Source organism: Rhagoletis zephyria, unplaced genomic scaffold (genome assembly GCF_001687245.7).
Source record: "Rhagoletis zephyria isolate East Lansing unplaced genomic scaffold, Rhagoletis_zephyria_1.1 Rzeph_scaffold_00423, whole genome shotgun sequence".
Lineage (NCBI taxonomy): Eukaryota > Metazoa > Arthropoda > Insecta > Diptera > Tephritidae > Rhagoletis > Rhagoletis zephyria.
The window spans coordinates 1-14,695 of record NW_016157507.1 but is presented as its reverse complement, the minus strand read 5'-3'; the positions used below and the strand labels follow the sequence as shown (position 1 = coordinate 14,695).

The window sequence follows — 14,695 nt, the reverse complement described above, 5'->3', positions numbered from 1 at the left end:
CGTTTACAAACTTTTTTTCTCTGCTAAGCAATGACTTACAAAGCCTATCACTTGTCGGTGTAACCTCTGCAACCTCCAGATATTTAAGTAGGCTCGCTGACGGCTACGAGTACTGTGATCGCCCATCAATAATTGATCTGCAGGGATGCTTTGTATTTAAAGACACGCCCAACCATTTCACTCTGTTTGAGAGCACAGCCGTAATACCGTGGGAAAGGCTATCGCTTTAAGGGCCAATTTCACAATGCGTAGTTAACTCAGAATCGGCAGTTAACTAGAGATTTTCAGTACAAAAATCTGTAGTTAACTGCCGATTCTAAGTTAACTACGCATTGTGAAATTGGCCCTTAGGCTAGAAGCACTAGGTTTCCTTCCAATTCAGCCTAAGGGTAATCTGATCTTAAATCAGAGACGGACAGAATTTCGTGCGAATTCTTGTATTCAGTGATGGTTCGATTTGTTGGAAGAGCTATATTCGGCCAAGAACATTCTAGCAATCTTAAATATAAGCTCCAGATTTTTTCACCAGAAGAAAATTATAATTTATTAAAAACGAAATCGTTTAAAGTGCACAATATCATCTTGTGTAGCTAATTGGCAGTCTGACATTCGCTTTCTTGATGAATAAATCAAAAGTAGCGCATTAATATAATTTTTCCAGATAGGTTCAGTAATGGATTTCTGATTGGGGGAAACCCGATAGGAACTATCTCATACGACATGGCTTGACATCCTTTAAACCCTTATTGAAGTAGCTACTCGCAGAGGTGTGAGGTAAATTATGCTACATCATTCTTCGGAACGGCTTAAAAAATTGGTCAAACGTCAAAACACAGTAACACACACATCTACCATTTCTCGAAAAAATAAAAAAAAACATATCTCTAAAATGAGCACTATTTTTTAAGGGCACTTCAAACTTTATTTTATAAATTTTAAAACATCAGTAAAAAATCGTTTAAAAAAAATTTTAAAAAAGGTAAACGAAATTTGTTTGTTTCAATGTTAATAAATTTCAATATATTCTCTTTAATTTTTATCCATAAAATTTTTTACTATGAGACATAGTTTACCATATGAAAATTCTTAAAAATTAGTGAATTTAATTTAAATGCACATCAAATACAAAAAACTTCCAAGTTATAAACTAACCGATATTATCTCCGATAAGTTTATCGATAACTTTGCAGACGCAACTATCGATGTCAATTTCTTGGGTTATTATTGATATGTATTAATGGTATTCTGGCTCTGTTTCTATAACTCGATAGATATTATTGCATTATTATCGAAATAAACATCTACGGATTCAAATTAATGTCATTATCCTAGTATTGACTCCGATGACGTAAACTTAATACTGATCGATTATTTCAAAGATGAATTTATCGAAGTCGATTGTTTTTATTTTGGTATTAGGCGTTGTTTTGTTATTTGTAGGTAGAAGAACAGCACTGCAATAAAAGAAAATTACTCTTTTGCTTTTCATAGTGTGATAGATAAGCTAATTTTATAACTTTTTTATCTAATTTTTATATTAAAATCGGACTAACGTTTACCTACCTTATAAATATATATGCATTTATGTACAAACATACATCACAATAATCATAAAATTATTTGAATCAACTACACACACATAAAAATTCCCAACCCAAATTTTAATACTGGAAAGAGCTGCAAGCTTACAAGCATTTAAACATTTAAGATGCAATATTTTTATACTTGCGCATATAAATGACTCGATACAATTTTGCTCGAAAATATCCACAGCAACTGCGATCGCAGCAAGCAATTTATTCTCTCTGTAACCATTTTCACTTTCATACATGCATACCCTAAATGTAATAGGCAGGCAAGTATAACTACATAGATATACTCCAAAAAATAGTAAGGTGCATAATAAACGATCAATACTGTGTACATATGTATGTATATGAATCCATATTTATGTTCAATCATGCATACATATGTGCACTTGCGTTACATTCAGCAGCTATTGCATATTCACTGCTCATACATTTTGGCACAAGTGGCTGCAATGCAAATCAATCACGCATAAGTTGGCGCCAGGTCAGTGATTCAATGGTTCGGCGTTCGTAGTTTTGCTGCATTTTTTTTTAAGTGGTGACCACAAGTCACGTATGCACGACATTCTATGTAGCAGCGGCGCGAACTTTTTCAAATAATGTTGCATAAATTCACTTACTTAAGCCCAAAAGAAATGATATTTCATCTACTTTATGATTCACTGACGCTTTTTATCCGGAAGGCTTTTACATCACGGAGATGCTTTGCAAACGCTTTAATGGTAATGGCATGACCGAACAGCTGTGTATGAATATACTTAGTTCTTCCTTATCCTCGAAGTTGTAAAGAGCTGCGTGTGTCAAACTTCTGTGGACTACATAGTCGTGATTCTCGCTGACACATTCTGTTATTTTTTAATGGCCAAATGTTTGTATAGTATCAGGTCCTTTTAAATGCCATTTTTCCATATCCACACTACCAAAAACATTAGGATAAAACTCAGCAACAAGTACAATATTTTCGTAGGACTAGTCAGTTTCTAGTGCGGTATACTCCTACGATGAAACTTTTTAGTCAATAATTACCAAACTTTTGTTAGCGAACCACTTTGGAAAAGTGCAGGCAGCCACTGTTTATGCTTCAAGCTATGCCTTGCGACAGCAGGTAAGAATGCATCGTTAACCTGGCCTCAAGACTAGGTATGAAAATGCCTCCTTTACGTTACGATGTTTTTCACATCTTCCTGAGGGAGTCTGGTATTTATTGAAAACAACTTTATTGTGTTGTATACTTTTAGGTCCCACCGCTTTTCATTTGGAGAATTTTGGTGACGAAAATTCGGCGTAGAGATTGCCAGATCGGCACTGCTGGTATCAAAGTCGGAATGTAAGGCCGTTTGTTCAATGTCACGCTAAGGCAAACCGGAGGTAAAAGCTCCGATTTAACTGGGAAGTAGAAATAGCCAGTCGTTGATCAAATGGCCCCTAATGAACGATAGTTCACAGCACTTGCATAAAAATCTAACTAGTAATACGCAAAGGGTCAAAGGTCACATGGCTGAAAAAAAAACCTTTGGGCCACCTTAATACACAAATAAACAATACATGAAAATACCATAAAAAATGTACACCTTTTCTACTTTTTGTGCAGTTTTGTAATACCCATTCTATTTCTAGGGTAATCTAGGACACCCTGTCTATGTATATTAGGCGGCCGCCGTGGTCAAGAGATAAGCAGTGCGTACTAGCACTTAGTAGGCTGCGGATTCCATTTCTGGTCCGAGCAACATCCAACAAAAATATAGTTCTTCCAATAGTGGTCGCCCCTCGGCAGCCAATGCCAAACCTTCCAGTCGTTAAGAGGCTGCGTAAACCTGGAGATCCCTCCCCTTTGTATGACAAGGGTAGGACGCACAGCTCAAATCGGAGAAGAAGCCCGGCCAAGCGCTTATTGCTTACAATTTACAACGCCACTCTTTTACTTATCCAATTATCAAGTAGAATATTTTCTCTCGAACATTTTCTAAACTTTGAATACTTATTTAATTTTCCTTCCCTTTTTTCTTTTTTTTCCATATATCACATTGCACATTTTCGCCTGCAATTCAACGCTAACGTGTGGCCTGCTGCAGCTTCAACAACTGTTACTTGCTGTGGCAACACTAACATTATTGTCAATTGTCTGCAACGCTGCTGTAACACCACAAACTTCATCAACAACCGGAGGGCGAACGTCATCTGCGGATGCGCATGCCAGCCTTGCCCACAAAAACATAGCCCATGTCTATGCAAATCATGAGGGAAAACAGCAACAACTCCAACAATGGCCACACTATTATGATTTTCGTTTCGAGCGGAACAGCAGTAGTGGCAACAATAATAATGGCATTGCTACTCCCACGGCTGCAGACCCAACAGCAGCATCGACAGTAGCAGAAAATGCAGCACAAAAAACAACTCGTCGAAGTTATGGTGGTGCCAGTGGTGGAGAATGGCAAAATGCTTACACTATTGGTGGGAGCGGTAGCGGTAGCGGTAGCGGCAGCGGCAGCGGCAGCGGCAGCAGTGGTTACAACTATGGGGCAGCAAAGCTTAATGGTCTCACAAATCTCTCGGGTTTGCGGCACATTAGTAGCGGCTTTGGCGACAGTGCTAGTGGTGCAACGGCAAAACAACAAATACCAATTTACGAAGAACAGCAAGAAAACGATTATGGCGCCGGCACATTGGGTGCATCCGGCACAGCAGGACATAATGCTGGGGGAAACAATCAACACGGTGGCAGCAGCAGCAGCAGAAGCTTCGGTAGTAGCGGCAGCGGCAATGGCTTCGGCAGCAGCGGAGGCTGGGGTAGTAGCGGTAGCAGTAGTAGTAGCAACAGCAAGAGCTATAACTCTGCTAGTTCTCGCAGCAATGATGCCCTCAGTACGGCGCTATACAATTTGCACACAGCTGGCACACACAATGGCTTCCAGTCTTCCTTTGGTAGCAAATTTTCATCTGCGAACTCGGCAACTCCTCAATTCGAATACCAAGTACAGCAACAACCCCAGCAACAGCAGTTGAGCAACAAAATCCCCAATGGCAATTTTCAGCATCGTTACGATCATAATTCCGGCGGTTACGACGAACTTTCGGCCGCTGCTACTTACGCACATCAGCAACACCAACTGCCAACGGCATCCGGACTGGAGCATTTCGGAGCGCACGATGCTTTCTCCTCCCACCACTCTGGCATGGATTCAGCAACTTCAAACGCTGACGTAGACATTTCGTTTGTCCACCATCAGAGTGAACATCATGGTGGTGAGGGGGGTGATGGTGGCGATGGCGGACATGACGAGGTAGAGGCTTCGGGACCATCATACGATGATTCCGCTAATTATCTAGCTGAGCAGCACTCAGGTGGTGGTGGTGGTGGNCACAATGGCTTCCAGTCTTCCTTTGGTAGCAAATTTTCATCTGCGAACTCGGCAACTCCTCAATTCGAATACCAAGTACAGCAACAACCCCTGCAACAGCAGTTGAGCAACAAAATCCCCAATGGCAATTTTCAGCATCGTTACGATCATAATTCCGGCGGTTACGATGAACTTTCAAGCGCTGCTACTTACGCACATCAACAACACCAGCTGCCAACGGCATCCGGACTGCAGCATTTCGGAGCGCACGATGCTATCTCCTCCCACCACTCTGGCATGGATTCAGCAACTTCAAACGCTGACGTAGACATTTCGTTTGTCCACCATCAGAGTGAACATCATGGTGGTGAGGGGGGTGATGGTGGCGATGGCGGACATGACGAGGTAGAGGCTTCGGGACCATCATACGATGATTCCGCTAATTATCTAGCTGAGCAGCACTCAGGTGGTGGTGGTGGTGGTGAGCACGCACCCGATGTCATTAACTACATTCCGTATCCGGTGGTGAAGAAGGTGCACGTTCCGGTGCGCGAACCCGTCCAGATTCCCATTCAGCATGCGGTTATCGTGCCCGTCAACAAGCCAGTACCCATACACATTCCAGTCACTAAAACTAAGCCTGTGCCGGTTGAGAAGGAGCTCAGAGTACCCGTCGAACATGTGGTTCCATATCCGGTGGAGAGACCAATACCAGTGCCCGTGGAAAAGCGTGTTCCATTTGAGGTTATTAAGTATGTAACGGTCAAAGTACCGCATCCATTCCCTGTCAAGGTGCCAGTGTTCAAGACCATATTGCACAAGGTGAAGGGTGGCAAATGNCCCAGTCACTAAAACTAAGCCTGTGCCGGTTGAGAAGGAGCTCAGAGTACCCGTCGAACATGTGGTTCCATATCCGGTGGAAAGACCAATACCAGTGCCCGTCGAAAAGCGTGTTCCATTTGAGGTTATTAAGTATGTAACGGTCAAAGTACCGCATCCATTCCCTGTGAAGGTGCCAGTGTTCAAGACCATATTGCACAAGGTGAAGGGTGGCAAATGGTGAAGACCATAGCGCAATTAGTGGCTTGCTTTGCTTGGTGCAGCTATTGTAAAGAAGAAAAGTACACAAATATTTTTTCATATACATACATATTAGTTTTTTAAGACACGTTCTGTCAATCATACAAATGCACACATTGTATTTATTTTATACTTTTTTTATCGACAACTAAACGAATAAATTTAAACGATATTTATTTTATCTTGTAACGAAAGCTAAGTCGATTAGTTTTTATATTTCCAAAAAATATTTACGATTTGGTAAGTTTGATAGTCTCTGTTTAACAACGAGTGTTTCTTGTCACCTGGTTTAGGAAATGCTGCACTTCAAAGACACCTTGCGAACACAGTGCAACTATTCTAATTCCGTATTGGTTCTCAAAAATTAAGCTGAAGATACGATAATGCCAAAACTGGTGTGTTATGGCTGTGGGAAGGGCAGCGGAGATGCTCTTACTAACTTCTGCGAAACCAATCCAATAATGTTTGTTGAAGTTTGTAAATGTTTAGTGATCCACAGAAGCAGTCAGCTTATTGGTCATCCGATGCGGATGTTGACATAGACTGCTATGTTATATTTTTATCAGACCTTCGCTATGTATTTTTAGGTGTGGAGACTTTCTGTAGCTACTCAGCCATTGCTCCTTGGACGAAAAACGCCGATCTAAACGACGTTAGGTCGCCGAAACAAGAACCCGGAAAACCTTAGTCATTCAGGTGCACAGAACCGCCTGTCTTGCAAATGTAGGTATGCAGAAAACTTCCCTTGCATCTGCCTACTCCCCAGACGACGTCCCAATAATGGCATTGGAGGTACAGCAGCTCGCCGAATTCTGTCGAACCTGTTATTTGGGGCAGCTCTTAAAAAAAAATTATACAAAATAATATAGATTTTGCGAACAGAGGATGCAAACTAACATTTATTACTTGCACCAGGTAAGGTGGAAATAGTGGAGCTCACTCTCTGCAGCAGATCAATATCTGAGATTATGTATATGGAATTAGCAAGTCTCGGATGAAGCATCGCTCTCGGATCATTAGCACATCATTTCGAACAACGTAACTTGATTTTCCCGCCCAGAAAAACTGAATGTTGTTTTTTTTTATTTTAGTGAAGAGGAGTGCAAACTCTTTGCTAAGCACCATTAATTCAATCGATAATGCTGATTGCAGCGAATCTGCTCAAAAGCGTCTATCAGAAATCCTTCAAGGATATCGCAATTTTTGGTTCCCACTTGATTATACACAGGGTTCTCTCGTAGAACGGGGAAGGAAGCCTTTCAAGAGGTCCAAAAGATCAAGAGGGTACTCCACTGACTAAAACAAACTTATGGGACGCGCAAAGAGGGCATCGTGTAGGCAGAAATGCGAGTCAATACAGAAGTTGCCTGATACCACGAAGCAGTAGAGTCGTACGAACTCTTAATTAAATATTGTTGACAATACCTACCATACACTTACAGAAAGGTATCATGTAATTTATTCCCAAATCAAAAAACAGAAGCTTTCATTTAGCTAAATTATGCAAACCTATTACAACAACTTCCTTCATAGTCAAAAAATAATAAAGGCACGGTACACCTCCATATTAGGTAAAACCAGATCTCGCCTACTTCCTTACATTGCACACAATTTGCTTATGCCAAAGAGAAACCAATTGATTTGGGATTACTTTGTGTGGTTAGTAAGATGATCTGTGTACGAGGGTGATTTGGATAATACTGCCTATGTTTCTATCACAAAAGCATTGGTCTAAACGGGCATAGCCCCATCTACTATGGACAAAATCAACGCTTTGCTTCGTAAGCGGAGAATCACATCGTCCTTGGGTAACCCTCTGATCTGCCAATTATAGTTACGCCAGTACTGTATCGGACGTTACATGGGGAAATCTTCCTATGGTCTTTAACTAATGTGCCAATGACGAGCTTAGTATAACTCCTCAGAAGGTTGTTGTTGTACCGTTTACAACAAATTAAAAAACAATCCTTAGTTCGGACACTTTTGAAATGACTGAGCTGGAATACTTCGACGACATCAAGTATCTATGCATCACCCTTTACAAAAGACTTAATTAGAACCCCCATGTCGGAACAGAATTTTTTAAAGCCAAATGGACAATGTGAGCTTGTAGAAGACTTTAAGGCTGATAGAGTGGCTTTACCGCGTAATCGTATGTCCGATTGTCTTAAGCATCCGTAGTTTCGTGGCCGAAGACTCTGTCACACTAGATCTTAACAACTTCCCTGTCCTCATACAATGCATTTTGTTAATGCCCCACGNGCAAAAAAATTTCTACGATTTAGTAAGTTTGATAGTCTCTGTTTAACAACGAGTGTTTCTTGTCACCTGTTTTAGGAAATGCTGCACTTCAAAGACACCTTACGAACACAGTGAAACTATTCTAATTCCGTATTGGTTCTCAAAAATTAAGCTGAAGATACGATAATGCCAAAACTGGTGTGTCGTCTTCACACCAAACCTGACAAATTATAACCGAAACTCGTTCCAAAATACATGCATTCAAACTCTGTTAGGCGGCATAGTCTTATTTACGATTCGATTTATATATTTTTTCCGGGTATGAGGAAACGCATGTATACAAAAACTAGATGTTACCTCACCTCATTAAGGTATGCATGCCACAGTCATCCGATCGATTACAACTGAAGGAACTCTGGTCTAGAGGAAAGCAAAATAATGGAGAGTGAGAGTGAAGAGGCACGAATACATTGATACAATATGTGCTGTGAGTAGCGCACCTCAAGAAAGCCTACAAAACTACGCTACTCGGATCGTCCTCTCATAGAAGCGTTTTCCGTGAAGGCCCAGAGTTATCTACGTGCTTATTTTGTTAAGTGCGGCGGTGGTCTATGCAGTTTACGCAAGCCATGCTGATTCTGTGAAGTACGAAAGTAGAAGTACCTCAGGCGTATTCACTACTGGGGGGATAGGAGAGATGCGGGCCGATAAGTCTCCCCATTGTTAGCTGGTTTCCCTGGCTTTAGCAGCGGGAGCACCCTCCCCGCGATCTATTTGGCGTAGCTGCTTCTGCCGGAAAGTTTGGACGGACTTACGCGATGCGTTCGGATGCTATGAAGCTAGCCGCTCCAGCTTTGACTACCTTGCAAAACTAACGTTCGCCTTGTGTCTTGCAGGTATCCTTCAACGATACCGCAATTTTTGGTTCCCACTTGATTACACATAAGGTTCTCTCGTAGAACGGGGAAGAAAGCCTTTCAAGAGGGACGAAAGATTAAGAGGCTGCTCCACTGACTAAAACCAACTTATTAGATGCGCAAAGAGGGGATCGTGCAGACAGCAATCGCGAGTGAATACAGCTGTTCCCTGAGACCGTGGAGCGGTAGAATCGTACGAACCCGTCAAAGTAGTGAGGTATATCAAAGTATTGGGTATATCATTCATTTCCTGGTCTATTTATTTAGAACTAGTTATTATTGGGAATACCTACCGTACACTTATAGAAAGGTATCCACGTAATTTATTCCCAAATCGGAAAACAGAACTTTTCACTTAGCTAAATTATGAAAACCTATACAACAGCCTCCTTCATTGTCAACAAATAATAAAGGCACGGTTACACCTCCATATTAGGTAAAAACTGATTTCAACTACTTCCTTACATTACACTCAATTCGTTTATGCCAAAGGGAACCAATTGATTTGGCATTACTTTGTGTAGTTAGTAAGATTGCAAGCACCTTTGAGGCAAAACAAATTGGTTTGTGTACGAAGGTAATTTGGATAATACTGCCTATGGTTCTATCTCAAAAGCATTGGTCTAAACGGGCATGAACCCATCTACTATGGACAAAATCGACGCTTTGCTTCGTAAGCGCGGAATCACATCTTCCTTGGGTACCCTTCTGATCTGGCAGTTACGGGAAAACTCGGCAGTACTGTATCGGACGTTACAAGGGCAGCTCTTCGTATGGTCTTTAACTAATGTACAATCCTCAGAAGGTTGTTGTTGTACCGTTTACACCAAAGTAAAAACCAAACTGGTATCACCCTTGATATAAGACCTAATTAGAATCCCCATGCCTAAAGCACCTGTTTTAAAGCCAAAAGGACCATGTGAGCTTATAGAAAACTTTAAGGCTGATAGAGTGGCTTTACCGCGAAATCGTATGTCCGATTATGCCTTAAGCATCCGAACTTTGGTGGAGAAGACTCTGTCATACTAGATTTTAATAAACTACAAAGATTAGTATATCTCTTCGCCACTAGATTAATAAAAAACTTGTTCAACTGCGGCTCTTGCGTCGTTTCCAGCCAGGGCTCGTCTTGATACTTTATTCAAGAAACAGCAGTCAAGATAAAACTTCAACTACGACTATCTAACGGCTATTTTTACACAAAGAAGCTTCAGTGCAGTATTCTTAAGAAAATTCCAGAGTTGGAAATGATGGAACTTCTGGTTCCATAACTAAAGAGATATGTTATGGCAGGAAGTTCCAAATTAAAATCCCATATAATCTCGAAGATTGGTGCACCGGCGTTTCCAGGATGGAGGGCAGAGAAGGTGCGGTTGTACATGCACCCGATATAAAACTCTAAATATCCATGGATAAATGGCACACGGTGTTCCACGCTGAAGTTTTAGCAATCTTAACCTGTGCTAAATAAAATTTTTCCTGGGTCGCCAAGCAGTCATTATGGCCTTTAACAGATCGGATATTATTCAGTTTAACACAAATTACATCAGATTACTCTTCCTGACCCCAATTTCATATGCACCGAATAGGTTGTATTCCTTGAGAACGAGGAAACTTCCGAACACTTTTGTCTTGTCTGGACAACCATAAATTTATGAATATAAATACATGAAAGCACAAGTTAATTTGTACATATATATGTATATTAGGGCGGGTCGAAAATCTAATTTTTCTCAAATCCCTTGGTTATAGTGAAAAAATATTGTATCATTAAGTCAACAAAAGGCCTGCAAAATATTCGCCTTTTATTTTGGTTGTAAGAGCCCGCGCATCGACCGCCAAGTGACCCACAGCACATTAGTCGAATGAGACCAATTCTTGTTAAAAATTCTGGGTTCAGCAAAAAGGTTTGGTGCATATTACTAGATAATGAATCCGTTAACGCAAAAAATAAAGTCAAATATCATATCTCGCGGCCCTTTACCTTATTTAATTTCACTGGCCTATAGTCAAAAGAAGTAAAGAACAGCACTAATATTGCTGGGGTGCATTTAGGTCGCTGGTTCAAAATATTCTAGTATTTTTTTTTTAATATTAGCTATAGTTTCTCAAATTTAGGATCAATTTCGGTAGCTCTAATAGAAAGCCATTATTTTCCAGTCACATTTTCGTTTTTAGGATTTTTATTCATGTGATTAGCAGTGGCAAAAATGTATGTATTAAATACGTATATGTATGTATATTAAAAATTAAGTGATCAGTTATCTTCTATATATATATAAATGGTGTGAAAAATGCAAGAATGGTATTCTCTCAATCGTGTGAAAAATGTATAGTAAGTCATCAATTGAGAACGGTTGGGCCGATTTGGAAAAAATTTTTTTTTAGTTGTTCGTAATTGCCAGGAGAAGGTTCCCTCCAGGAAAGTTGTGAAATTGGAACAAAGGAAAAAATATTATTTATGGTGCCACTTGCTTGAAATTTGGCAAGTAGGTAGCTTATTGCCAGGATTAACATACAGGATACTTTCTTCTGATAGGTGGACCAGGGACCGATCTCTTCCAGAAAATCTTATTTATGACCCGATTTGTTTGAAGTTCGATGCCCGCATTATAGATATGCGTAGAATATAATTGAGTCATTGTTTTACAGTTCGAAAGGTGTTTAAAGGCACCGCAAACATGCGGGTATTGGCTATTTAACAATACTTATTACCAGGGAACGGATTTTTAGGACCTAAAAACCTATAAAAAAGGCAAAATAAAATAACGAAATAGGCTGGAAAAGGTTAAAATAGCGAAAAAGGCAGGAAAAGGCAAAAAAAAAGGTATTGCAAAAAAGGCAAAATAAGGCACTAAAAAAAGACATAAAATACGAAGAACAATCAAGAAATGCATTTATTTTAGAATTGTTTATATTACATGTAAAAAGAGAAAAACTATGAAAAATTTGTACTTTGAATCTTTGACTATTTTATCCTTTCGAGTTTCTAACTCATAAAACTTTAATCTGTATAGTTGTAGTAACATTGAACCACAAGATGCATTTTGAAGTTTTCTGGCAGCATTTTCATTCGCTCTGCGCGAAGAAAAGCCTTAAATGTACTAAATGTGCGCTCGACGTAAGTTGATACAAGTGGAGCCCAATTTAAATATGGAACGTTTGAAACGTTCATATTATGGGGAATAAGGGTATTTTCCTCGCCCTTTACAATTTTATCCACATCCCTTATTGTCTCCAAGCCTACGTTAGCTGAGAAAACGGCTTTGAATTTTTCCAACACCATTTTGGCAAGAGGTCCCTGCGCTTCTATAAGCCGCATGGGCATGTGTATATTTTTTAATCTTAAAAAAAAATTCTAAATGCTATAATCACTTTTTTAAAGGTAGAAAAGGCAAAAAAGGCAAATATCTTAAAAAAGGCAAAAAATGCAACTTCAAATGTGTATATATGGAATCAGGGAAAGCTAAATCGTGGACATTCTTAATCGAATATACTCTATCTCTTTAGCTGAAAAAAAGGCAATTTCCATAAAATCCGTTCCCTGCTTATTACCAACAAAAATGGAAAAAATATAAAGCAGCAAATGTTAACGATATTTTTGACAGATTTTTTTGTTCTGATTACGAATCCGTAAGCATAGAGTTTCCATCAGCTCCAGATTTAAGAAAAACGAGGTCCAAGTGTCAAAAAATCGCGTTTTTTGCAATATTTGAGAACCTCTAGCAAGGAAACAAAAGGTGGTAGAACGGCTGTACCGATTTTTATGAAATTTTGGACACCTACTGCATCACCTATACATATCGAATTTTTCATACCGTATATCTCTGGAAGTATTTGTGGTAGTGTCCTGGAAATCGGTATATAGATTTCGGGGCTACTGGAAAAAGGGGCATGGCGATTTCAACAAATATTGAAACTTTTACCTATCTCTAAATACATACACCCAGAATACAGTGTTTTTTTTTCTTTTTCATAATACATTTTTTTGTTAATTTTCTATAGAAATATAGTTCATTTTGCATCAAACGGTACCAAATTTTGAGTATGCACTTTTGTAGTTGACTCAATTTCAGTATCATAAAGTGAAAGTTTTAAATAGCTATAAGTTAGCATTGATTTTTGAGAACTTTTTCGCTGATGATGTTACGCATTTTCTCCGTATAACGAATGCGTGATAGTTTTTTTTTTTGTATGGGAAAAATGCCGAAGAGTGTCATTATGTAAAATACTTATTCTGGTGGGTGAACTCCTAATAAACGATCGAAACGGGTTTAATGAATTTTTTGTATGTGTTTGAGTAGGTCCATGTATAGTTTTAGTTCACAACTTAAAACGCCAGGTGGCGCTGGAGTCGAGTTATTACTCAAAATCGTATTTGTGATCCGATTTGACTCATATTCGAAATATATATGTACTGGTAACGATAGGGGCAATACTATTGCAAAAAAAGATGCGCAAGGTGGCGCTGAAGCCGAGTTATTGCTAAAAATCGTCAATTCGGAGGCACCAGGGATCAAAGTCAAATTAGTCCCGTTAAATTAACCATCAGAACCATTGCGGTCCGTGCTTTACGGTGACTAAACAAAATGTGGACCAATGATACTCACCAGTTTGGAAATTGCCACCAACTATGCTATACAGATTCAAGCACGATTCACCGTCGAGCCGCAAAGACTTCTTCCCGGTATAACGCTTTCGTCAGGTTATTAAGACGGCAATAGAGGATATGCCTTCTGTCGACCACAAAACCAAACGTGAACGTGAATTGCTGGCGAACGTTGGTCCAAATGTTTAAAAATTATAATTTAAATAAAAAAATTAATTTTGGGCGGGACGAAGTTCGCCGGGTCTGCTAGTATAATATAAAAATTGCAAATATAGTAAAATTATAAAAAAATTTGTTCAACATTTTTTTTTTAACGTCAACGCCTCTTATTCTGACAGACCCGTGCTTTTAACTAACTAACTTTGAATGCAACGCTGTGATTGACAGCCTTTAAAATTATACAACTTCGTGAATTTCGATTAAAAATTGTAAATTTCGTCGGTAGTTAAAATATAACTTGGGCGACGAACCCTTTCCGACTATGGTTACTTTCTGTAACCAAACCTGAAGAACGGACGCAACTCTATCCAATACGCTAAAGCGATGGAAATTTTTAAATGCACATATCATTTATAATTCAGCTAGTCATAGTATGATGACGTGCATATTTAGAACTCGCATGAATATTACATGAGCAGTGCCTTCCTGCCGGAAATCAAGACCCTAAGGCCTCTAATACTCACATTTTACCCGGATTTACCGTCAACAAATCAAAAGATTATATAACATATATATTTTGTTTTTAATTCAAGCATGCAATGCGATGCAACATCAATTTAGGCACGAATGTATACTAAAAACAAGTAAGAGCAGCGCTGTCTTCGGCTATGCCGAAGGCTTCATACCTTTCATGAACATCTGCAAATTTTACTTTGACAGATTACTGCTTTTGAATACATCTGCATACATTGATAGAGG

At 39.4% G+C, this 14,695-nt stretch overlaps 1 protein-coding gene across 1 annotated transcript in view; it reads left to right on the top strand.

Moving 5' to 3' along the window:
- Window positions 1-5,782, top strand: part of LOC108359621 (cell wall protein IFF6-like) — a 138,439-nt gene extending 132,657 nt beyond the window's left edge. Inside the window, exons 2-3 of the mRNA XM_017611555.1 lie at window positions 3,662-4,943; window positions 5,397-5,782. Coding sequence (XP_017467044.1) covers window positions 3,662-4,943; window positions 5,397-5,782 — 1,668 coding nt within the window. The remainder of the gene's footprint in view (window positions 1-3,661; window positions 4,944-5,396) is intronic.
- The last annotated feature ends 8,913 nt before the right edge of the window (window positions 5,783-14,695 follow it).